Here is a 27,631-nt window from a genome sequence, read left to right as displayed (position 1 = left end):
TTACATATAAACAAATAAAAAAATTTGCAATAAAATAATATTGCGACTATAATCTGAGATATAACCTATCCTATATTTCAAGTTAGATCAAACTACACACGAGGTGCAAAACAAATTCAAAATCTGTTTAGTAGTTAAGGAGTCCGTCGCGGCCAAAGATTTGTGACACGTGATTTTCATATATTAAGATAATTTTGGCGAATATCCTGAACACCGAAAGTTTATAAGTTTGTTATAAAAGGCCCATAGAATTCGTTCGATTATTTGCCTCTACATAAAAGTAAAAAAAAACTACTTCAAATGTTCAAAAAAATCTTTTTTTTTCGCAAATCATTGAAAAATCAATAAAATTTTTTATGGCATTTCAAATTAATTTTTTTTTATTTTTTCCCCGCTTTGGGTTGGCTCATAGCGGAACTATGTATACAAGGTGGCAGCATGGTGACATACCTGCAAACACAAATAAAAGTTCCATGTACTTTGTTTTTGTAAATTCGATGGGCTAATGTCAAAATCGTTTTCGCCGGAAGTTGATTGTCAGATCAAATAAAAAAACTACACAATCAGCTATCCCGTGCTACCACCTTGTATAATTCCGCCATGGGCTGGCTCTACAATTAGTTTGAACTAGTTATTGTTCACTAGTATTTATTAGAAAAAGCGACAATTAATTAATTACCTTTAAAATTCGTCAGTTTCGGGCACTTTGCGCTAAAAAAATGTATGGTAACAAACATAATAATAAAATCAACTATCCCAACAAGCAAAGGAAAGGAAAAGTAAGTTTAAAAGCTTACAGAAAAAGATATTAAGCTTAAACAACGCTGATTTTTCGTTTACAAAACGTTTCAAAGAAAACGTAAAGTAATCGATGTGGAACATTGGTCAGAAGCTTAAAAATTTAAGCTTACATAAATTTTTATAAGGAAGCAATACATTTGAGTTTTGTATATAAAACTTACACCCCTATTATGAAGTCATACGATACACGATAAAGGCTTGCAGTCTGTTATACCGTATTATGAAATATATTCCAGCGTGTGAAACCCGATCGTTAGCGTTTATGTTGTTGTTGTTGTTGTAGCGATGAGGACAGTCTCCGAAGGCCTTGGGGAGTGTTATCGATGTTGATAGTCCTTTGCCATGTGCAGATCCGGTACGTTCCTGTACCAAGCCTGACCATCTCGGAAACGATTTGTTATGACCACATGCGACCTTCTTGGCCACACCGCCCTCCTACCCCCTAGATCCATGAGGATTTCGGGTGGCCAGAGCCTCGGCTGTTAATGAAACAGGATTTGCCATGCTGGGTGAGGCTGACAATTGGGTTTGGAGAAGTTATATATTGCGGTGGCAATCTGAAAGGGTTGCGCTACACAACCCCTTGAATCTGGTATTTAGTCGCCTCTTACGACAGGCATACCTACCGCGTGTATATTCTGACCCCCTAACCCGCTGGGGGACCGTTAGCGTTTATCGTTTATCGTAGTATTGCCATACTCTAACTATCGCATCAGCTGTTCAATTTTCTACGCTAGCTCGTTGATAAATTTTAGCACGATACGTTGGGAGCTGTTTAAAAAAAGTAAATATAAAAATATTACAAAATCCAAAAGAAACCAACTAAAGCCTCATTGCCAACACTCTGTTTCAAAGCCCTGGGCAAGAAACCTTAAAGTGGCACAAACCTTCAAAATATTTGGACCTATGTTAAGACATACTCTGAAATCTATTTTTTTATTAAACTTTTTTTTTACTTTTAGTACGTCAAGTACTTACAGTGTAGAGTTCATTTCAGGAAGATTGAAAGCATCTCTCAATTTTCTTCTTTCTATGGCCTCTATGCGAGTCTCGTCAGTTTGTTCATTTGAGTTTATATAAATGCCAACAAAGGTTGGAGAAAATACTTTATTATTACAGCTTTTAAAAACTTTTGCCACTTTTACGTACAACACAATTGAATTGTTAGTATTTACGTTAGAGTTGGCAAATATCCGTGTACCTGTGATTTTGTCAGAGCTACTGAAATATCACAGTACACTTCAGCGACAGCTTACAAGGAATATTCGCGGCTGATTGCCTGCGACAGCATTTATTTCCCGTTACCAAAAAATTACGCAGAGTTTATTATTCGCAAAATAATCCGCAGGGAAAAATATAAAACTGAGGTAATTTTATATGACAGCATGACACTGCTAATACGCATCCAAAAATATCCAGAGAAGTGTCAAAAGACGCGTATTGACCTCGACAACAATAATCCGAAGGCGGAAAATAAAAATTTTAGCTCGTTCAAAAAATATTAACGAAAACCCGCAAAATGACCCAGAGTGCTCCGAAACCGGCTTGTAGGCCAAAACTGGTAATTTTCTACTTTAGGGTACAACTGCTAAAACTTCCAAAAATATCGGGAGAGGTGTCAAAAGACGTGTTTTGATCCCAGGACCAGAAATCCGAAAGCCGAAATTCTATATAATACTATATCCGCGCAAAACGCTTATGTTCACAATTTTTTTTGTGGGTATCACAAAATCTTAAAAATTACAACAACGACATGCAAATTTTCAATTTCTTTCGCAAGTACATCTTGACAAACCAACATTTTTTATTTTTCGCCTTTGGGTTATTGTTGTCGATGTCAATACGCGTCTTTTGACAGGTCTCCCGATATTTTTGGATGCGTATTAGCAGTGTCATGCTGTCGTACATATATAATCACCAAAACTGATTCCTGTAGGCGTCGTATTTGTTTTTTTTTCAGTCAAAGTCACGGTTAAAAGCCGCTGCGACTGGGAGGTCACGATCACAGATAACATTGTTCCTCAAAAATCACGGGATCGGCCAACATTAATTTACGTTTTGCTGTTTCGTATAGATTCACAAAAATTTGTAAACAAAACTCTGCTGTCATTCACAATAGTACATCTATCGGGCGCGTGGAAATCGCAATATGAAAGCTGATTTTTTACGATACGCTAGCAAGCCTTTATCGTATATCGTATGAAAAGTCATAATAAGAACTAAATTCAAAACAACTGTTAGTATTTATATGCCACTCGCTGTCAAGTTTCGGTGGAGGAACACCTTATGATCGTCCGTATTTAAAGATGTGCCTTACAAGTGCTGAGTTTGCTTCTAATATCTACCACACTGAGAAGCGTCTTCGTAATCTAATTTTAACATTGAGTACGCTTGCTAAATTAATAAAAAAAAATAGATCCGCAAAGGGGTGGGAATTAAAAAAACCAAGTCAAGATGGTCCTCTTAAATCTTAAAAGAAGTTGCCTATACATAGCCCTGGGAATAGCAGTTGTTGTGTAAGCACTCTCGATATTTTGACTATGTTTTTTGGTGGCATATTTTTTTATAAATGTTTTCAAAACACAGTGTTGTTAGAACAGTCAAAATCATCATCAAATTTCCCAAAAAAAATTGCATATGCTTAAATGGTTTCAATTATCAAATCGTGGTCGTTTCGTTTCTTTAAAAGCACAGTGAAATCATCTTATTTGATGCCTTATTATATCCCATTCGGTCCTAAAAGGTCTCTGTTTTGTATTTCAATGAGCATAAAAGATGTTCCACGACTTCAAGATTTCATAAAATGTGAAAAAGGTACTACCAGCCCAAAGCTCGGTCAGGCAACTAAACTTTAATCATTTTCTCTCATTGTCGTCAATTCCACCATATTAAATGTCAATAAATCTTTTTGATGATTTTTCCATGCAATGACGAAGGAAATATTTGCATGTATTTGTGTGTACGCGTAAATATTAGTGGCAGATATAAGTGAAACAAAATAAATTTGAGTTTACATATTATTAAAAGTAGGTATAAAAATATACTCAAGTCAATAAAGTAGACAGATTAGATATTCAATTAGCTCGAATTAGAATCAATTATTTTGATAAAGATACATTTTTTTCAAAGAATGATTGAAGTGAACGAATAATGATGTAAATAAATATAAATAATTGATTCTAATTCGAGCTAATTGAATATCTAATTGCATTAGCAGAAGTCAATTAGATTTCTAATTGCAAAGGTAAACCAATTTTTTTTGCTAATGGCAACTAATTGCAATTAGATTTACCATTAGAAAAAAAATTTCAATTATCTAATGGGAACTAGTTGAACTATTTCTAATTGTTTAATGAATTAGGGAATATAAACCAATTGCATCAATTGCCAATTCTAATTGGCATTTAACATGTATGCAACAAAGTAATGTTGTTCCTGTTTGTATGACATACATATTCGTTGATATGGCTCAAAAATTTTTGAAAAAAAATAAGAATAGCACACATTCGTACTCATATTTACAAATAATTTTAATTATTTTAAATACTTAATTATTTCTATAATAATTAAAAAAATGGTGTTCGGCACAGCGCTATCCGAATAAAAGGTCGTTGAGGGCAAACCGGTTTATTCGCAGCCGTTGCCTCTCGCCGAGGAAAACCTAAAAGAAAAATGTGCGAAAAACCGGTTATACTAAAAGAATATCATTCTTTTTATAAAAATCTAAAGGGGAACAGTGAGGTTTGTGACGCTTTCCCAACATTTTAGAAGATTCTGATTCCGAAAATGAGAACTAGTTCTAAGTTAGCAATAGTATCGTAGATAAAAACACAGTGTATATGAAATTTAATTTAAAGTGTAACATTTTCATTTACATACTTTCTATGAGTCACAGCCACGATTGTTTTCCCAAGTATTGTGATGCTCTGAACCCGAATCCGCCAACGGAATTGGCCTGCAGGATTTTTTTACGTCTTTTCAAGTTAAGGCCATATCATGACCAGTTGGGTCAATTTGCTATAAGAATTGTTCGGTTTCAGCGCATAAAAAGGCACAGAAAACATGAGCCGCATTACGTGATCCCACTACTTTGAAATTTTTTGTATAGCTTTGTTAACAAAAATCAGATCAGTTTTCAAAACTTTTGTTGTGCCAGAAAAGTGAATGTGCTAAATCTCGGGGAATATGTCAGTTGAAAGAGTATATTGTGAGTGTAATTTATTGATACATTTTTACATTAAAAAGTAATACTTCTAATTTTAAGGGAGCAATAAACTTTTAAACTCGATTTCCCAACATTTTCATTTTGGCACATTCATGCTTCTGACAAGCGGGCGACGATATGTATATAAAAAAAATAATTTTTGGCAGCCTCTATATCTAATTTTCGATTTTAATTTCGAACTCAGGTACAAAACTACAAAAAAGTACGTTATTTACTCAGATAATGACATAAGAATAGTATTTGGATTTATTCTTACTATATTTTCAATTTATCCTTTGATGTATGGTTCGAACCATGGATGTCTATTATAGAGAAACGGCTATTAAAGCTTAAATTTTACAACAATGTATTGCTCACTGAACTCAATGATTATATAGATAAGTTATAAAGAAAAAACGAATTTCGCTGTTTCTAGAGGGTGTTGAAAAAAAAGAATTATTTAAGTTTTTGAAATTTTAACGAAGTATTCGAACCCCACCTACCCCACAGTCATGGTGCGCTTTAATAAACATGTCTTATACACGGCCACCGTGGTGTGATGGTAGCGTGCTCCGCCTATTACACCGTATGCCCTGGGTTCAACTCCCGGGCAGAGCAACATCAAAATTTTAGAAATAAGATTTTTCAATTAGAAGAAAATTTTTCTAAGCGGGGTCGCCCCTCGGCAGTGTTTGGCAAGCACTCCGGGTGTATTTCTGCCATGAAAAGCTCTCAGTGAAAACTCATCTGCTTTGCAGATGCCGTTCGGAGTCGGCATAAAACATATAGGTCCCGTCCGGCCAATTTGTAGGGAAAATCAAGAGGAGCACGACGCAAATTGGAAGAGAAGCTCGGCCTTAGATCTCTTCGGAGGTTATCGCGCCTTACATTTATTTTTTTATTTTTTATACACCAAATTCAGTTTATTATACTAAGCCGTGATTAAAATACAGAGTATATTGATTATGTTTGCCTACTGCTTCATTATAACGGCTTAAAGGAATCGAAATAAACATAGACTTCCATGTATCAAAATGCTGAGCAAATGAAGCCTGTCCCACAATCTTAAAATTTAGTATGAGGATTCTGTAGCGTCTATCCAACTCCGCGATTCAAAACATGCAAGATCGGATAAAAACTATTCCCACTTTTTACATATACGTAGATATTTTGTATAAATGGTATTTTACTTTCATCCTGTCAAACGCTAAAAAAGCCATCTTGAAAATCCGATTATCAGTCAGACGGATAAAATATCACACTAGTTTTGCATGCAATGTTTATTAGAGGACTTAACATAATTCCAAGTGGCATAGCCATAAGTTTTTTTTAGCTTTATAAGGTTGTATATTAAGAGAAAATTTTTGAAATAGTTGTATATTGTTCCGAGCTCAGGTATTTTTTATGAATTCATTACAATTTAAAAAAACTAAATATTTTTAATATATATATAGCTATTTGTACTCTGGTTCTATCATTATACGCGAAAACTTTATTTGAAATGATAAAAATAATAAACAATAAACGTATTTTTTATAAAAACTGTTATTTAAGTACTATGAAAAAAAGCGCCGTTAGTACATACATATGTATGTATGTTTATCGCACGATTTTTTGCTCCAAATTTTCATTCAAAAAAAGTATAAAAATAATACAATTTTGTACTACAAAGCCCGGCGAATCGAAATGATGCTTGTACGATAAAAGAGTAGTAACATTGAAAATACGTGAGCAATATTTAGTCTGATGTAGGTTTGCATACGTACGTAATACAGTTAAAACAGTGTTATATAGAATTATTGTTATATAGAAAGTTGCACTAATTTTTCCTAAGGGCTTTGGTTTTTTTATACCTTTCATGAAAATTAAATTGTATATTTAATTTGTAATCTTAAAAATATATGTCCTTAAAGGAGAAGAAATATACCTACCCACCAATAAATATATCGAAATGATCGGGACGACTAAGTTGATTTAGCCATATCCCTTTGTCTGTTGAACGCAAACTTGTCCCTAAATTTTTGGTATTACTTGATGCAATTTAGTTGTCAGGTATATTTTGGTGTCCGATCAGACATTTATCGGTACCGACCTGATCGTACCACTACAGCATATATACAACCGATTTTTCAGAAAAGAGAAGTCAATTAAAAATCAGGTGATCCATTCTATTTGTAATTTTGACGTCTATGCAGAAGTTATCACACTTGTCTTAATCACAATGTTGTATTATACTCAATGAGATAAAAATGACGGAAATCTATGTGTGTCTTTGCATATTTATTTTATAAATTTTTCTCATTCAAAATGCTTTGATATACTAGTTTTAAGTGAAACAACCGTTTCGTTCGACGGTAAATGTTCCATTTGGTGTGGACCTCCACTTATGAACTTATTATAAAAGTTGCATTTGGCTAAATAATATTTTATATAATATAAGGTGAATAACTGTGAATGAAAATTGCTATCCAGATATAAAGCAAATGCTGCAAAATAATTTATTTGTATTAATATATCGTCCACCTTAAAATTACAAAACTTTAATCGAGCTTTCCAAAATAATAAAACTTTTTTTACTACTTTTTTAACAAAACGTGTAATATCTTGGTATTACAAACTTCTGTTGTAAATTTTCTATTGATTAAATAATGTGAGCTCTGAATAAAGTTGAGAACTGCAAAAATGTATACGCCGTTAATTACAATACGATATTTCCAAATCTGGTTACTTTTTTGTCAGATTGCTTTTCGGTACATACGTGTACGTTGGCGGCCGCCTTGATGTGGTGGTAGCGTGCTTACCTACCACACCTAAAGTTTTGGGATCAAAAAGTAACACCATAATACTTTAGAAACTCGTCTTTGAATTAAAATAATTCTTTTTTTAGCGGAGTCGCCTTTCGGTCGATTATGTTTGATATATGCAGTAACACAGCATTATGGAATGGTTCTACTCACATTCCTTTAGAACTACTTTTGATATTATCCTGTTTTTTTCAATTTTGATTTGTTTTGTATTTTTAGAATGCTACTTTAGTTTCACCTGGATGCGATTATCAAAATTATGATTAATTGAATTAAATGATAAATATTTAAAAAAAATCATTAAGATGCAACAAAGGAAAATGTCTCCTCAAACAACAAAGAAATGTTTAAACCTAATAAGTACATATGTATTTATGCATGTATATTTTATATGCATATGGCTATATGCTTAGTTATACATATGTATATATATTTTTGTCAATTGCAGGTTTCAACTAAACTGAACTTATTCAAAAATGATTGCTTAAATATGAGTATGAGTTTGACACAATTTCAACATCGTTATATTTGTATTACGCATTTCGTAGCTCTAAAGATAAATGGAATAAATGGAACCATAAATGGCGCAGACATAGAAAGTTTCTCATTTTTATCGCCAAACAATCCCATACTTGGAAAAGAATATACAAATTAATACCAAAAAATATTAGTATAACAAATGCGAAGTAATAGCTCACTGCAAGTAGCCATAGCAAAAGATAAAACAGAACATCAACACCAAATCTATTTCGGGAACATCCAGTCAGCAAATAAGAAGCAAATCCAGCGATGGCTAAAATAATAAATGAACGCTCTTATGCAGAGGAGTTACCAACTGTGTTGGTCTATGACCACATACCAACACTTTTAACAATTTCAAATATTTCGGCTACAAATAATGTAAACATAAGTACTGTTATCGCTGCTGTTCTTGACAGCCCAAATAGGATCTCTAATGACTTTAATTATATAAGAGCTAACAGACATCATGGCAATTACAGTAGTGGTGACAATATTTCAATGACCAATTTCACTTACTCATATTTTGTACCTGCGACATCAAGTACAGTCGCTACAGCACCTACAACACTCTCCAAATCATTGAATGGCAGTAGGGAATTTGCAGAGGCTATGTTTGACACAGTTTTGGGGCTACCAGGGGCGACAACGGAGAGCGGTGATTTAAACGTAACTGACGTCAAACTGAATTCATTTTATTTCTATGAGGCAAGTAAACAACCTAGGTATATATGTATGTATATCATTATGTGTTTATGTATATGCATTTGTTTATATCCTTAGTAAGTATTTATAAGTGCAATTGAACCATTACAAATCACATACAAACAATATTGTGGGAACGAACGAGCAGATGGCAAAGGATGATGGATGCGAACACAAACACATGCTCTGATAAAATTCAAAAACATGCACTCAAAATAATCTCCTTGAAATTTGTTTTCGATTTGCTCTTGGTGTAAATAATTTATAGATCTCAGAACGTGTTTTCTTAAAAGCTTTTCCATAATACAATTTTAACTATTATTTTAATGGCAAGTAGTAGAACTCATTGCTACTGAACTTTAAAAAAAATTTTTTTGAAATATTAATGCCTTTTTTCTATGTACTAGTTTCTAAAGATTTTTAGGAACAAATTCAACATGTACATAACTCTGGCTTTGTTTAGAAATAATTGATTGTGTATTGTTTCTTAAGTAAAAAGTGGCATTTTGGAAGACAAACAAAAAAAACAAAGGTAGGTAGGTAGGTTGAACTGGCCGGTCCATGAGGACCTCACATAGACTGATTGAGTCCGTAGTGTTACCAGAAATTTGTTTTAACGACCAAACTGAAAAACCCTATCAAAAACCAGGACCTATCTTATAAAATAACTCCGTCCTCTTGGCAAATAGTAGAAGCTTCCTAGGACTTAAGCCACTTGCTGCTTCTAGATCTGAAAGCTGTATCACTCCTAATAGCTGGAGTCTTAGCCTGGCAAGTGCAGGGCACGAGCACAGAACGTGCTCGATCGTTTCCTCCTCCAACCCGCACTTCCTACATCTGCTATCACTGACCAAGCCTAGTTTAAAGGCATGTGACGCCAGAAGGCAGTGTCCAGTCAGAATACCCGTCATGAGTCTACAGTCCTCTCTTTTTAATGATAGGAGCAACTGTGTTAGTCTAAGGTTGTAAGACCTACACATAATCTTCGACACTTCACAGCCCCGCGCTTGAACCCACGCCTTTCCCGCTTGGTCGATCATGTGCACCTCTCGCCTTCACTTAATCTCGCCCAATCTAATTGGGACATCTACGGAGCAAGCTTCAAGGGATGAGCCCTTTTTAGCTAGTTCGTCCGCTTTTTCATTCCCATCTATTCCCATATGCCCTGGGACCCAATATAGATGTATGCTTCTCCCTGTCCCGATTCTCTCCAGAGACTGCTTACACTCTAACACGCATTTAGATGCTGTGCTATGCGAGATTATTGCCTTAATTGCGGTTGCAGCTTAAGCTATTCTCTTCCAGGGTTTCTACTGCTTTGGTTACGGCTAATATTTCCACTTGAAAAACGCTACAGTAATCTGGCAGCCTGTATGATCTGCTTATTTCCGGATCAGCGCAGTATACCGCAGACCCTACTCCTTCCACTACTTTGGAACCATCGGTGTACACATGTATCGCCTCGTCCGCCATTTGCGCACCCTTGCGCCAACCGTCCACCTCTATTGTGGCCTTAAGATCTCCCTCGAAGCGCAGATAGGTCTGTTCGTCTTGTAGATGTAGTCTGTTCGTCTTGTGATTGATGACGCTATACTACTATGGCCATATGGTCGGCGCTCAAGCTGCCCCGAAGCACCGACGAAAACAAAGGTAAACATTTATAAAAATTATTTGAAATTCAATATTCTATGCGTATTGTACGTGAATCACCTCGTAAGACGTGAACATTTCTTCGCTGCTCCTATTTCCATTCAAAGAAATAAATCAACATATTCCTTAAGCGTTTACTTAAGAGCGCGTAGGGCCCTTTACAACTTAAATTTCAGCATTTTATCGACTGTTGAGAAGAGATGTTCGACTAGAGGATAAAATAAAAAATAAATTCAAGGCGCGATAACCGCCGAAGAGATTTTTGGCCGAGCTTCTTTTCCAATTGACGTCGTGCTCCTTTTAATTTTTCCTACAAATTAGCGGGACGGAACCTACATGTGGCATCTGCAAGGCAGATTAACTTTCACTGAGAAGCCTTTTATGGAAGAAACACACTCGGACTGCTTGCCAAATCACCACGCTTAGAAACCGTTTTTTTTCTAATTGTAAAAACTTCTAAATTTTCGATGTTGCTTAGACGGGGTGTGAACCCAGGATCTTCGGTGTTGTAAGCGGAGCACCAAGCGACTAGCAGTTTATGTTCAAAAAATTTACTACTTCTAACATTCAAATTGTAGTAGTTTATTATCCGGCTCCTTCCATTTGTCTGTCTTAAAACTTACTTACTTAATTGGCGCTTAACCGTTTAAATGGATATGGCCGTCAACAAGGCGCGCGCCAGTCGCTCCCTCTCTCTGCCAACCAGCGCCAATTGATCACACCAAGGGAGTTTAAATCGTTTTCTACCTGGTCCTTCCAGCGGAGTGGGGGCCGCCCTCTATCTCTGCTTCCATAGGCGGGTTCCGATAGAAATACTTTCTTGGCCGAAGCGTCATCTTTCATTCGCATAACATGGCCTAGCCAGCGCAGCCGCTGCGTTTTAATTCGCTGGACTATATTGATATCTGCGTATAGCTCGTCTATATAGCTTGTCTTTCTTATAAGTTGGTTTAATTGGACTACTAAGCACGGTGCGTGGTTGATGGACTTTCATGTCGTTTACATATTATGCACATAAACTGTGGAATTAAAAAATAAATTCGACACAAGTTGTAAGTAAACAAGTTGCAATAATCGATTAATAATAGTAAGCCTATTGCAGGCAAGATTGTATCCCATTATTTTATAACTTTACTCTTTCCCTATATATGAAATTTATTGAAGCTGTAATTTCCTTGAAAGCAGGAGCAATAAACATTCCGCAATGTAAATACCCTTAATTTACATACATATGTATTCGAAATCAGCAAGCGCGTTAATATGGATTTCTAACTTTTTTAAGAATGTCGAAATGTTCAAGAGTATCAACGTTGTTGTATATACACATTAGGGTGGCTCTAATATTTTTTTAGAGTATCATCACTTCAAAATGTATTATTATGGTTATTTAAATTTGAAGTCCCCGAAACAACCCTCTGAACGCATGTTTAACATGATTTGGCTCAATTGATTTCTCATTGTCTTATTGTATTATGTTCAATTTATTGCGAAATTATTTCCTCGGTAAAACCCTTTTCCTGCTAATTTGCTTCTCTATGTGCTATAGAGTTTAGGTAAGGGAATGGAAAGTGTGGGCAAAGGAGGCAAACTCCAAGTTGAAGCTGCTTAAAGCTAGCAGCTAATATAAGCGTGTTAAAAACTGAACTGCAATTAATTACTGCCATTGGCTACAATACGAACGACATCCAGCAACTTAACGCTGGCATAAACATCAAATCCGCTCCAACAACAATTATTAAATCTATTAATAACAAAAGCTTTAGCGCGCGCCAGTGTAAGGAAACGGTCTTCACTTCATTAAATATCATAAAAATCAATTATTCTTTGAACATTAAACCAAATGATATGTTTCCAAATTAAATCTTAAACATTTAAAGTTGGCAAAATCCCACCTGTGATATCTTTCAATAAAGGTAAAACGAACTTACTTACAATAACAAGCATTTAACATAGGAAATGTCAAAACTCCACAATGTCACAAGGGCTTTGTAAAAATGTCGTAAACCTGTGAAAAGGGGTTGGTTAGCAGAACATAAACATCAAATTAGAAGACAAAGAAACCACAGCTTTGATAGTCAAGTGATTGAGTAGGCGACCCTAAAGCACTCTGTTGAGTTAAAGCTTAGAAATCATAGGAATGAATCTATGAGTGTAGCAATATATTGTCTTTGTCATGTCATCTGTTAAAAAATTATTCTTAATGCCTTGATTTCGAACTCACAATGTCGCAACATCACCAGTAGTGGAATTCATTAACTTATAACGATGCGATTTGTAAAGATTTTAATTAACGATTTTGTCGCTTGCCCTATCGATTGTATTATTCACTAACTTAAGTTTAACGACTCGAAATAAATAACATTTAAATTTCGTTTTAATAGTAGAAAGGTGGTAGAACAGCTTAACGAAACCTAAAAAATGCGAAAAGCACAAAAGGAATGCCAAAAATAAATAAATTCCGCATACTAACTGCTTTTAAAATTCATTATTGTGCAAGTTTTTACATATTTTAACAAAAGGTAAGTAAATGCGGTATTAATTTATTTTTTTTTTTCTGTTGATATCACAGTTATTTTTGTACCCCTTAATTGACCATCAAGTTGAGAAATAATATCATGAGCCAAGTCTGGGGTTAATCGGTACAGCTTTCGAAACTCCGTTGCATTCAAGTGGAATGGGTTATCTACTTCTCTAAGAAGGTGTCTGTCCACTGGCGATGGACTTAGTAATTCCTCATTTTGTGATAAAACGTACGCCAATTACTCAAATGCCATGATTTATAAAACAGCTTTTCGTGTTGAACACTGAAAGAAATTGTACTAGTAAAATCAACAAATCGGTTCTGTTGTTCTTGACTAAACGGAGATTCGATGAAATTGATCGAATTATGGTTAATTCGACCGAGTTCTTTGTCAAGCGAACAAATTAGCTTAGTCATTTCAACAGAAGAGAAATTGTCGCTCTCAAGTTAACAAAACTTTGTAAAATTTACAGATTCCTAATCAATCTAACTGATTTTTCTATTAACACAAATGATGTTGTTGTTGTAGCAGTGCTTCGTCCCACCTAACAGCTGCGACCGACCACAAATTGTCATCAATATCCTTTAACGGGATTCCAAGGAAACTTGCTTTTTCAACAGGGGTGGACGATAATGAAAGGGGTGTTAGAGGCGTTGGTTTCAAAATTATTACAATTAGAGAGATGGTTGGTGTCATGTGGGGCCACATAGCAAGCGGGGCATACATTTTGTATGTCGGGGTTGATTCTGGATAGGTAAGAGTTTAACTTGTTACAGTATCCAGAACGAAGTTGAGCTAGAGTGACTGGCGTTTCCCTGGGCAGTATGAATTCCTCTTCCGCAAGTTTTGGGTACTGTTCTTTGAGTTCTGGATTCACCGGGCAATTCCTGGCATAAAGGTCCGACGCCTGTTTGTGGAGTTCACCAAGGACCTGCTTGTTGTTGTTGTTGTTGGACCTGCTTGTGTTTTTTTGCTTCATACGGTTGAGTTCTCAGGTGCCCTATTTTCTCAAAATGCTTACAAAGATGACTCCTTAAGCCCATAGGCGGTGTTGGCTCATCAATCAGATGTCTGTTGGGATGTCCAGGTTTCTGGGTATTCAACAGGAACTGTTTGGTTAGCATCTCATGTCTCTCCCTGATGGGGAGTATTCTCGCCTCATTATGTAGATAGTGTTTTGGGGACATAAGACGACAGCCCGTGGCGATTCTGAGAGCAGTATTTTGGCAGGCCTGTAGCTTCTTCCAGTGGGTAATTTTTAGGCTTGGCGACCATATAGGGGACGCGTAGCACGCAATGGGCTGGCCAATTTCTTTGTATGTGGTAATGAGCGTTTCTTTGTCTTTTCCCCAAGTCCTTCCAGCAAGGGATTTGAGGATTTTATTACGGCTCTGGATTTTCGGAACAATTGCGGCTGCGTGCTCACCAAAATGTAGATCCTGATCAAACGTCATACCCAAGATTTTGGCGTGTAGGGCAGTCGGTAGCGTAGTGCCATCGACGTGGATATTCAAAATGGTCGACATTTGGGACGTCCATGTTAAGAGCCTCCTGCGATTTACAACTGAATTTTTGTATGTGTGCGTGTCGGGTAGTTGACGCTTGCCCCGCGACTATCAAATAAAAACCCATCAATCAACATTTGCATTGAGAAACCATAGCGTTCGGACGTGAATATGCCATCATCGGATGATGACTTTTTTTTACTTGCAACTACAGCAGTTTTATTAAATAATAAAAAAATTTATAAAAATTTTATTAAATAATAATAAAAGCTTTACATTCCATAAAACTGGTAAACATTGATAATTTTCAATAAATTTTAATATGAATTGCTGTTCTTCCGCGCACTTGTTCATTTTGAATGTCGACACAAACTAAATACAACACTGCTGTTTTGTCAATCACACCCCGCGACTATCAGATAAGCTAGCTTCAAATGAAAAAAACAAAAATTTTTGATTTTCATCAACGTGTAGCCGACAACAAATACGTGTGTCACGAAGCCACCCGACTGCACTAACACACACAAAATTCAGTTAATCTGGCTGTAAATCGCAGGAGGCTCTAACACAAATGATTTTACAGGTCATTTCAACGGCGATCAACTGTCAATACATGAGCAAATTTCAAAGAGAATTTTACGCTCACTGCGCTCTCTACTTTGTACTTATGACGATGGTGCCACTTGTTAAAAAAAACCCCCAAAATAAGAAAACCACCAAAACGAAAAATTTCACAAAATGGGAAAACAACAAAAAACTAGTTTTTCAGTTATCAATACAAAACGAAAAAATCCTTTTTTGAATTTAATGTGCAAAAAATTATGAGATACCGGGACACCTATTTATCGGGTACAATTTTGCAAGTTCTCGCCCAAGCGAAATACAAAATTGCGCCCTGTTGTTGCAAAAGTTTTGCTTGAACGAACAGGATTTTTCCAAAGTTAGTAACATTTTGTTAAAGTTTTTATGAATTTTCATTCACGCGAACGAATCTAATAAGATAATAAGAAAACATCCTTTTTAATGTTGATGTTTCCGACAAAATAAAAGTTTGAGTTGTTTTGGAATCGTTTCAACTTAAAGTGTTACGAAAATTAAACTTGCCGAATTACATGTAAAGTTACTCCAGTGGTGAATTACCTTACTGCGATTTGATTCTGTACTTTTCTATAACTTACAAGTTCTCTTTTTAAAATGTTACGCAAAACATTTATACTACAAGTTTTGTTCGAAACAATCCAAGTGTGGCAACTACATGCTGAGCTTCAACTGAAAGAATTGAGAATGAGTTTTGTGCACTGATGACCTGATATGAAACTTCTCGCTCTCTGAGAGCACGTGAAAATGTGCATTTTTTATAACGTTGGCCATAGATGCCATCATGCTCAAAATCAAATTTGGGAATTTCAGAAAAACTTTGGGGTATTTTAGATGGTAAAGGTTTAATTTATGATTTTCACCGAAAATTTACTCAAGATTGTCAAATGGAATATCAAAACACTCGAATTTGTGCCAGTATTACGAATCCGAAGAAAAAAATAACTATTTTTCACCCGTGGAAAATTTATCAGTGACAACACCTTTCAGCGAAGGGCTGCACACGAAACGGGTTTTGGTAGCAACTTTCGATTGGTGAAAAAGTCAGCTTCTTAGTCTTCGCATTGATGTAAATGGATGCATAAAGGCCATGTTTTTGAGGAGCGTTGCGACATTCCATTTTTGACAGCTGAGATAAATTGTAGGTATACGTATAGGTTAACGCAACATGTTTAATTAACCGCCTTTTGCGGACGACAACGCAGATACTTCACCAAGTGATATAATTTCGTAATTTCTTATACATTTTTTGCGTTTTTTATTGTATGTGGATATACATATGTATGTACATAAACGTTTTGGTCGCATCAAAGTGAAAAAAGGGACTAGCCGCATATTGTTATCTTATGGCGGTGCCAGAGCAACAAAGCAAAGCAACGCAATTGAAATATATTATTTCATATTTTTTCACTTGTATACCACAAAATATTTCTACAAAACTTTACCTTTTTTATAAATTTTAATACGTTTTTATCAGCTTACTTGCTGATTTATTTGAAAATAATGAAACCGAACGGATTTCGTGGAGAATTTTTTTTGCGTATTTTAGGCAACTCTATAGCCATCTGACTTCAGACCCCATTCTTGGAAACGAATGAACTTTTGTTTACAATTGAATGAACAGACAGCTTATTTCAAGCCCCATTCCTGGAAACGATTTGAGAGAGAATGAATGTTTCGTATCAGGCATGGCGCAACGATACAAGGTGGCAGCATGGAACAGCTGATTATAAACTTTTTTTATTTGATTCATCAACTTCCGGTGCAGTACGATTTTGACATTTTTCCATCGAATTTACAAAAACAAAGTACATGGAATTTTTATTTATGTTTGTAGGTATGTCACCATGCTGCCACCAGTGGTTTTGTGACTACTATTTTCATTTCTATATTCATATGTATGTATATGTAGCAAGAATGCGTATTTATGTATTCACATATTTAAGTATTTATATGGCGGCCGCCGCGGTGTGATGGTAGCGTACTCCGCCTACCACACCGAAGACCCAGGGTTCACACCCCGGGCCTAGCAACATCAAAATTTTAGAAACAAGCTTTTTCAATTAGAAGAAACATTTTCTAAGCAGGGTCGCCCCTCGACAGTGTTCGGCAAGCACTCCGAGTGTATTTCTGCCATGACATTCTCTCAGTGAAAACTAATATGCCTTGCAGATGCCGTTCGGAGTCGGCATAAAACAAGTAGATCCCGTCCCGCCAATATGTAAGAAAAATTAAAAAGGAGCGCGACGCAAATTGGAAGAGAAGTTCGGCCTAAAATCTCTTCGGAGGTTATCGCGCCTTACATTTATTTATTTTTATGGCAACATAGGTACTTTCATACAAAGCTGTCGCAACAACTTTTTTTGTTCATTAGCCTACTAAAACGGTCAATTACGAATCAACGATTTGTGCGCAGTTGATTCAACATCTTGTTGCGATCGATAAAAATTGACAGAAATTTCGGTTGAATTGACCCGTATTTCGGTTGATTTTACCAGTCTTTTTCTTTCAGTGAAATTATTTAATTAAAGTTCCGATTTTCTTTTTTAACTAAAATTGCCAGAAATATTAATTTCGTGGTACAACTGGCAGAGGCCGAACTTCTCTCCCAATTTGCGTCGTTATACTTTTGAATTTTTCCGGGACATGAACCCAGACCTTCGGTGTGTGTGCAAAATGAGAGGCAAAATGAAACTGTTTCAGAAAGGCTGAGTGTTGGCACAGACTGAGAAGGTATAAAACAAACAAAAAATTACATGGTGAGACCGCTGAGTAGCGGGATACTCGCGGTCAGCACCTATAGGTCAAGAGGCCCTTTGAAAAATGTAAAAAATTTGTCTAAGAACTCTTTACTTTAATATTAGGTTGCATTTCTGTAATAAAAAGTATGTTTTAAAACTCTAGGTAGCACAGTAGGTCGCGTTGGGATGATCGAGAGGTTGCCAAATTTAGCGTTTTGGTGAAATTTATTTATATAAAGCCGCGGTCATTTTGGGTAAGTGCAAGTGTGTTGAGTTATCTGTCAAGCATTCTGACAGGCACTCGGTTTATTTGACATAACGGGTTATTTTTTCTTTACACTATTTTTCCAGATTGATTATTCTAATAACAGAAGTTGGCGAAATTAGATTCCCGGCGTTGGAATATGTTTCTCTGCTAGGTCGGGCTGATACTAGTCTGGTGCATTCACAATCTTTCAAGAATGTTATTAGTAGGGCAACCCGAAATATGCAAAAAGCTACTGATTTTAGGCGCTTGTAAAATAGGTGCAATCTTAATTTATGCTTAAAATATGAATTTAAGGTCCTTATAAACCGTAAAATATGTTTTTATGTTCCGAAAATACTGATTAGACCTAAAGTAATCATTCTATTGGAAGTCGCTATAGTTTTCGCAAGTTATGCTTATAAATACGTAAAGTATGCAGAAATATACATTTATAGTAAAATATACGAAAATATGATATATAACTAAAGCATATTTCAAACTATTATTTGTGGTTTAATGGTCATAAGTCAATAAAACATATGCTATTGCATACTTTGGGTTGCCCTGATAATTAGAATACAAAAAAAAAAAACGCATTGCAATAGGTGGAAATATCCTCTCATATATACGTAATACTGCAGCTCAAGTTTAAATATAATTGAGTCCCTGTCAGGGCACGCAAGTTGGAAACATTAAGCTAATGGAGTCTTTATCGCTACAAAACAAGAAGAAAGAGAGGAAGATTGTATGTGACAACTACCTCCAGTGAAAATTTCTGGTATTTTTTCTGTAGGATCTTTTATTAAACGAACTCCCTGTATACATACCCATCTACTGTGCACCGTTTTTTGGAGGCCACTTACGTTGTACATTGTACATAGTGTACATATTTATGAAGATATTTGGGAATTCGTAACATAAGCTGCTTATGACTATACACATGCAAAAGTAATATTAGTGTGCGTTAAAATATACTTACATATGTGTGTGCGAATTTGTTCCTGCATATTAAATTCAATACTCTTTCAATATGACTTCAGTCAGATGAAATTGTGCATATATAAGATATAACTCCAATAAGGGAGGAGCCCCAGGAAATAATCAATAACTGATATTATTCAGGATTTCCTCATTTCAAGTTCCATATGCGCATTTGTGTGTTGTTGTTAATATTATGATATTCGAGTTTTTATTTTATTAGAAAATAGAAAGTGAAGGCTAGATTAAGTGTTGAATTAGTTAAATTTACATATAAATTGACTCACATTCAAGAATCATAATGTCATGTTCATAAGCATAGATTATATTAGATGCTTTAAAAACTATGGAAATGATACAAATAGCCTCCTTTAAAGAAAATAGCAGATTATATCTGCTCAACATTGAGGCCCACTTGCACAATGACAAATTATCCTTTTAACTCAGAGTTAACGTTACATGAGGGGTTAAACTCATAAATGTTTGACACATTCCTAAATTAACTCTGCGTTAAAAAGATAACTTGCCGTTCTGCAAGTGGACCTGAGTGGTAGACCTCGTTAACCCACTAATAAACAATTGATCCGAAACACGTAAGAAAGTCGAAATACACAAACAAATAGATCATGTCAGTTTAGAGTGCAGACCTGAAGGACATATTGATGCAGTTTGAGAGAGCACGATATACCACATCATCTAGGCCCAACCGAAAACCGAAACAGTAGGCATTAACGAATATTTCAAACTTTAAAGCAGGCATGCTTACCCAACGAACCGATATCATTTCGTTACGATAATTAACGTTAAGAACGTCAAATTAACGAAATGATTTTGTTTCGTTTTCTGCCATATCAAAACGAAATCAAATCGTTTATGTTGATTATTAATTTCAAACTATGCTGGCAAAGCTGATTGATGGCGGAGTCATTAAAGGTGAAAGCATTAGCCAAGCTGATTGCAACTTTTCTCATGAATTTTGACAGTACGAACATTTCCCAGAGTATTTTTGACATTACCACCAACGAATTACACAAACAAATTACGTGGAGTTTGTGTGTATGTTCGCTCGCTGTTACCACCTTACGGCTTCACCATGTCTGTAGCATTGCCAGAACAATTCAAACATAAAGTATCACGTTTTTGTTAACGTTTTTAACGTTAACGAAAGATTTTCATTTCGGTTAAAAACGTGATACAATTTATCTTAATAATTTCTCTATCGATAATATTTCGAAGTGTTTCAACGGAAACGGTGGAAATTTTTTGATAAACGATTAGCTTAACGTTAAGGTGCATCCCTGGTGAGGTCCCTTCCTTTGATTTTGATAAAAAAAATTTATTATTTGTACCTGTCATGTTGGCTTGTTTGTATGCAACTTCCAGGCTCACACTCTAAGCCGACGATATGTTTTGGACACGTTTGTAAGAGCAGTTATTTTTGTTTTTTTTTTTTCACTGTAAAAATATAAAAAAACACATTTTTCCGATTTACTTCGAATGTGGTTGGTAAGATTGCAATAAGCATCTCCGTAAGCATCTTCTGCTCGATAAGAGCTAATAGCACTCAAGTATGTAGTTGTTGTAGTTTTGTATAACTTGCACATTGTTCAATGGTCAATTCTATAAAAAATTAATTTAGCTATGGGAACCTACATATGGTGAGATGTACATATGTACAAGCATACATATACCACAGGGATCACAAATTGTTTCTAAAAGATTCCGAATTTAATGTTTAAGTGATTTTACTTATGTCTGCGCTATTGAAAAGAAGTGCAAATATGGAAGCATTTGAATGAACAGACAGCTTATTTCAAGCCCCATTCCTGGAAACGATTTGAGAGAGAATGAATGTTTCGTATCAGGCATGGCGCAACGATACAAGGTGGCAGCATGGAACAGCTGATTTTAAACTTTTTTTATTTGATTCATCAACTTCCGGTGCAGTACGATTTTGACATTTTTCCATCGAATTTACAAAAACAAAGTACATGGAATTTTTATTTATGTTTGTAGGTATGTCACCATGCTGCCACCAGTGGTTTTGTGACTACTATTTTCATTTCTATATTCATATATATGTATATGTAGCAAGAATGCGTATTTATGTATTCACATATTTAAGTATTTATATGGCGGCCGCCGCGGTGTGATGGTAGCGTACTCCGCCTACCACACCGAAGACCCAGGGTTCACACCCCGGGCCTAGCAACATCAAAATTTTAGAAACAAGCTTTTTCAATTAGAAGAAACATTTTCTAAGCGGGGTCGCCCCTCGACAGTGTTCGGCAAGCACTCCGAGTGTATTTCTGCCATGACATTCTCTCAGTGAAAACTAATATGCCTTGCAGATGCCGTTCGGAGTCGGCATAAAACAAGTAGATCCCGTCCCGCCAATATGTAAGAAAAATTAAAAAGGAGCGCGACGCAAATTGGAAGAGAAGTTCGGCCTAAAATCTCTTCGGAGGTTATCGCGCCTTACATTTATTTATTTATATGGCAACATAGGTACTTTCATACAAAGCTGTCGCAACAACTTTTTTTGTTCATTAGCCTACTAAAACGGTCAATTACGAATCAACGATTTGTGCGCAGTTGATTCAACATCTTGTTGCGATCGATAAAAATTGACAGAAATTTCGGTTGAATTGACCCGTATTTCGGTTGATTTTACCAGTCTTTTTCTTTCAGTGAAATTATTTAATTAAAGTTCCGATTTTCTTTTTTAACTAAAATTGCCAGAAATATTAATTTCGTGGTACAACTGGCAGAGGCCGAACTTCTCTCCCAATTTGCGTCGTTATACTTTTGAATTTTTCCGGGACATGAACCCAGACCTTCGGTGTGTGTGCAAAATGAGAGGCAAAATGAAACTGTTTCAGAAAGGCTGAGAAGGTATAAAACAAACAAAAAATTACATGGTGAGACCGCTGAGTAGCGGGATACTCGCGGTCAGCACCTATAGGTCAAGAGGCCCTTTGAAAAATGTAAAAAATTTGTCTAAGAACTCTTTACTTTAATATTAGGTTGCATTTCTGTAATAAAAAGTATGTTTTAAAACTCTAGGTAGCACAGTAGGTCGCGTTGGGATGATCGAGAGGTTGCCAAATTTAGCGTTTTGGTGAAATTTATTTATATAAAGCCGCGGTCATTTTGGGTAAGTGCAAGTGTGTTGAGTTATCTGTCAAGCATTCTGACAGGCACTCGGTTTATTTGACATAACGGGTTATTTTTTCTTTACACTATTTTTCCAGATTGATTATTCTAATAACAGAAGTTGGCGAAATTAGATTCCCGGCGTTGGAATATGTTTCTCTGCTAGGTCGGGCTGATACTAGTCTGGTGCATTCACAATCTTTCAAGAATGTTATTAGTAGGGCAACCCGAAATATGCAAAAAGCTACTGATTTTAGGCGCTTGTAAAATAGGTGCAATCTTAATTTATGCTTAAAATATGAATTTAAGGTCCTTATAAACCGTAAAATATGTTTTTATGTTCCGAAAATACTGATTAGACCTAAAGTAATCATTCTATTGGAAGTCGCTATAGTTTTCGCAAGTTATGCTTATAAATACGTAAAGTATGCAGAAATATACATTTATAGTAAAATATACGAAAATATGATATATAACTAAAGCATATTTCAAACTATTATTTGTGGTTTAATGGTCATAAGTCAATAAAACATATGCTATTGCATACTTTGGGTTGCCCTGATAATTAGAATACAAAAAAAAAAACGCATTGCAATAGGTGGAAATTTCCTCTCATATATACGTAGTACTGCAGCTCAAGTTTAAATATAATTGAGTCCCTGTCAGGGCACGCAAGTTGGAAACATTAAGCTAATGGAGTCTTTATCGCTACAAAACAAGAAGAAAGAGAGGAAGATTGTATGTGACAACTACCTCCAGTGAAAATTTCTGGTATTTTTTCTGTAGGATCTTTTATTAAACGAACTCCCTGTATACATACCCATCTACTGTGCACCGTTTTTTGGAGGCCACTTACGTTGTACATTGTACATAGTGTACATATTTATGAAGATATTTGGGAATTCGTAACATGAGCTGCTTATGACTATACACATGCAAAAGTAATATTAGTGTGCGTTAAAATATACTTACATATGTGTGTGCGAATTTGTTCCTGCATATTTAATTCAATACTCTTTCAATATGACTTCAGTCAGATGAAATTGTGCATATATAAGATATAACTCCAATAAGGGAGGAGCCCCAGGAAATAATCAATAACTGATATTATTCAGGATTTCCTCATTTCAAGTTCCATATGCGCATTTGTGTGTTGTTGTTAATATTATGATATTCGAGTTTTTATTTTATTAGAAAATAGAAAGTGAAGGCTAGATTAAGTGTTGAATTAGTTAAATTTACATATAAATTGACTCACATTCAAGAATCATAATGTCATGTTCATAAGCATAGATTATATTAGATGCTTTAAAAACTATGGAAATGATACAAATAGCCTCCTTTAAAGAAAATAGCAGATTATATCTGCTCAACATTGAGGCCCACTTGCACAATGACAAATTATCCTTTTAACTCAGAGTTAACGTTACATGAGGGGTTAAACTCATAAATGTTTGACACATTCCTAAATTAACTCTGCGTTAAAAAGATAACTTGCCGTTCTGCAAGTGGACCTGAGTGGTAGACCTCGTTAACCCACTAATAAACAATTGATCCGAAACACGTAAGAAAGTCGAAATACACAAACAAATAGATCATGTCAGTTTAGAGTGCAGACCTGAAGGACATATTGATGCAGTTTGAGAGAGCACGATATACCACATCATCTAGGCCCAACCGAAAACCGAAACAGTAGGCATTAACGAATATTTCAAACTTTAAAGCAGGCATGCTTACCCAACGAACCGATATCATTTCGTTACGATAATTAACGTTAAGAACGTCAAATTAACGAAATGATTTTGTTTCGTTTTCTGCCATATCAAAACGAAATCAAATCGTTTATGTTGATTATTAATTTCAAACTATGCTGGCAAAGCTGATTGATGGCGGAGTCATTAAAGGTGAAAGCATTAGCCAAGCTGATTGCAACTTTTCTCATGAATTTTGACAGTACGAACATTTCCCAGAGTATTTTTGACATTACCACCAACGAATTACACAAACAAATTACATGGAGTTTGTGTGTATGTTCGCTCGCTGTTACCACCTTACGGCTTCACCATGGCTGTAGCATTGCCAGAACAATTCAAACATAAAGTATCACGTTTTTGTTAACGTTTTTAACGTTAACGAAAGATTTTCATTTCGGTTAAAAACGTGATACAATTTATCTTAATAATTTCTTTATCGATAATATTTCGAAGTGTTTCAACGGAAACGGTGGAAATTTTTTGATAAACGATTAGCTTAACGTTAAGGTGCATCCCTGGTGAGGTCCCTTCCTTTGATTTTGATAAAAAAAATTTATTATTTGTACCTGTCATGTTGGCTTGTTTGTATGCAACTTCCAGGCTCACACTCTAAGCCGACGATATGTTTTGGACACGTTTGTAAGAGCAGTTATTTTTGTTTTTTTTTTTTTTCACTGTAAAAATATAAAAAAACACATTTTTCCGATTTACTTCGAATGTGGTTGGTAAGATTGCAATAAGCATCTCCGTAAGCATCTTCTGCTCGATAAGAGCTAATAGCACTCAAGTATGTAGTTGTTGTAGTTTTGTATAACTTGCACATTGTTCAATGGTCAATTCTATAAAAAATTCATATAGCTATGGGAACCTACATATGGTGAGATGTACATATGTACAAGCATACATATACCACAGGGATCACAAATTGTTTCTAAAAGATTCCGAATTTAATGTTTAAGTGATTTTACTTATGTCTGCGCTATTGAAAAGAAGTGCAAATATGGAAGCATTTACGGTTAAAGCAGATACAATTCGTTACCGTCACAACGTACGTCATTTTCCACTGGCAGGACGTACGTGGAGTAAATACTGCTATTTATTAATAAAATTTTAGACTAGTAGCTTTACCTCATGTTTAGCACAAATTTTCACAGTCGCGTACAATGAAAAATAACGTGCAACATATGTGACGTAGCTGGCGTATGTCAAAAGTAGAAAATTGGCTATGTGTGAAAAACAGTTTAACCATTAAAATAAACACAGCCAACTCTCCTGTCAGTCTTGTTCCGCGAAGTAAGTGACGTATTGTATCTGTTTGAGCCATAAATGCGATCAGCAATCAATCAATAGATGGTCGTGCAATGATTTTGCAAAATTGTAAAATTTGAAAGATAAAATAAACCAAAAACCTTTTATACATAGATAGTATATGTCTATTTTCTGTATACCTTCTATATAAATAAGATATAAATAAAAAATAATCTTTGTATATTATCCGCTTATAAATTTCAATCGTCAACGTATGGTAACGTAAACATTTTATATCTTCAAAGTCTTACCTTATCCGAGAAATGGGCAAAGAGAAACTTGGTTATTGGTAGCTCTTTACATAAATTAATATTTAAGAACATTTTTTTCCGCAAAGTTAGCCAGTGGCCGAAAAATTCACAAAAATCCGCGATTTACCTAAAATTTGGTGCATATATAAATATTTTGGAAATAATTTCGTCCAGCTTCCCAACGAAATAACTATCTTTACATTTTAAGGACTTCCTTATTTGTTTTTCACACTTAATTATAGTTTTGAGGGGATGACTTTGAAATGTCAAATAACTGCCAGATAGTCGAAAAACACGTTGAGCGTTGAGTGGATCAAAGAAAATTGAAGGGTGCGTTCAGAAAATAATCACTCCACGACTGATAAACAGTTGCGTTTGCTGAAAGGACCAAAATGGAGCTATACATTATATCGAGCCGTAAATTCAACTTTAGTGTACACAACAAAAATAAAATATTACGGAAGAGGTTTTTCAAGATGCCACCCCATTATTTCAAGGAGCAAAATTCGCAGAAAAGGTTGGATTTATCTCGCCTGCTGTTTAGTGGCACGATGTCACCATTTTTCCTTGAAATTTTGCCACTTGGAACTACATACATGTACGACATACATGTCAAACACCTAAAGCTGTTGTTGTTTACACCAGGCATGCTTAACCAACGAAACAATATCATTTCGTTACGATAATCAACGTTAATAAACGAAACGAAGTCATTTCGTTTCGTTTATTAACGTTAAGATCGTCAAATTAACGAAATGATTTCGTTTCGTTTTCTGCCATATCAAAACGAAATCAAATCGTTTATGTTGATTATTAATTTCAAACTATGCTGGCAAAGCTGATTGATGGCGGAGTCATTAAAGGTGAAAGCATTATCCAAGCTGATTGCAACTTTTCTCATGAATTTTGACAGTACGAACATTTCTCAGAGTATTTTTGACATTACCACCAACGAATTACACAAACAAATTACATAGAGTTTGTGTGTGTATGTGCGCTCGTTGTTGCCACCTTACGGCTTCACCATGGCTGTAGCATTGCCAGCACAATTCAAACATAAAGTATCACGTTTTCGTTAACGTTTTTAACGTTAACGAAAGCTTTTCGTTTCGGTTAAAAACGAGATACAATTTATCTTGATAATTTCTTTATCGATAATATTTCGAAGTGTTTCAACGGAAACGGTGGAAATTTTTTGATAAACGATTAGCTTAACGTTAAGGTGCATCCCTGGTTTACACCACATCTTCTCTTAGGGCTCGATCTCCTGACAATTTGCAGAGACTTCCCTTTATATACATATATAGCTTTTAAGCAAAGAACCTCTTTACTTACATATTTATTACACGTCAATAAAATATTTTAAAAAACATTTATCAGAAATTTCATAGAACTGTCAAACCGCGGATAAATACAATAAGAGGCGTCACTCGTTATTTTTTTGGCATTTACTCGATGTATACTGAGAGGCAGTCGCTACTTTTTTTTTTTGGCGAGATGTTTATAAATGTCTTCTATACATTTTCGTGGGGTATTTGTGTTTATTTTTCGACTGTATTTAATTAATCTATTTAATTCTCTTTCCAAAAATTACAGTTGCACAAGGGGCCTACACGGCATGGATAAATGCGAGACAATTAAAAATGTCCCCCTCAGAAAACATTCGGCATCAATTTTTTCAATTTCCAGCGAGATACTCGCCACAAAATAACGAGTGACGGTTCTTATTGTATTCATCCTCTTTGCCGCAGCGTCCAAACTTTGAGGAAATGTAGCGTAGAAAACGTAAAAGCCAACCTCTTGGATTGCTCGAAAATATCGCTGATTTGCGAATGTCATCATTAAGGGCCCATTACTGATACTTATCATAGAATTGACTTGGCTTGAGA

At 35.4% G+C, this 27,631-nt stretch overlaps 1 protein-coding gene across 7 annotated transcripts in view; it reads left to right on the top strand.

The window, feature by feature from the left end:
• Nucleotides 1-27,631, top strand: part of CCAP-R (Crustacean cardioactive peptide receptor) — a 103,045-nt gene that overhangs the window by 32,419 nt on the left and 42,995 nt on the right. For 6 of the 7 annotated variants that reach the window (XM_067777212.1, XM_067777177.1, XM_067777182.1 and 3 more), the window contains exon 3: nucleotides 8,258-9,036. In XM_067777212.1, the coding sequence (XP_067633313.1) occupies nucleotides 8,599-9,036 (438 nt within the window). In that variant the 5' untranslated portion in view covers nucleotides 8,258-8,598. Of the gene's footprint in view, nucleotides 1-3,302; nucleotides 3,318-8,257; nucleotides 9,037-27,631 lie in introns of those variants that run through there. The other variant, XM_067777207.1, reaches the window with a different exon arrangement.

Source organism: Eurosta solidaginis, chromosome 1, assembly GCF_040869045.1.
Source record: "Eurosta solidaginis isolate ZX-2024a chromosome 1, ASM4086904v1, whole genome shotgun sequence".
Taxonomy (NCBI): Eukaryota; Metazoa; Arthropoda; class Insecta; order Diptera; family Tephritidae; genus Eurosta; species Eurosta solidaginis.
This window is presented reverse-complemented; position numbering and strand designations above follow the sequence as displayed.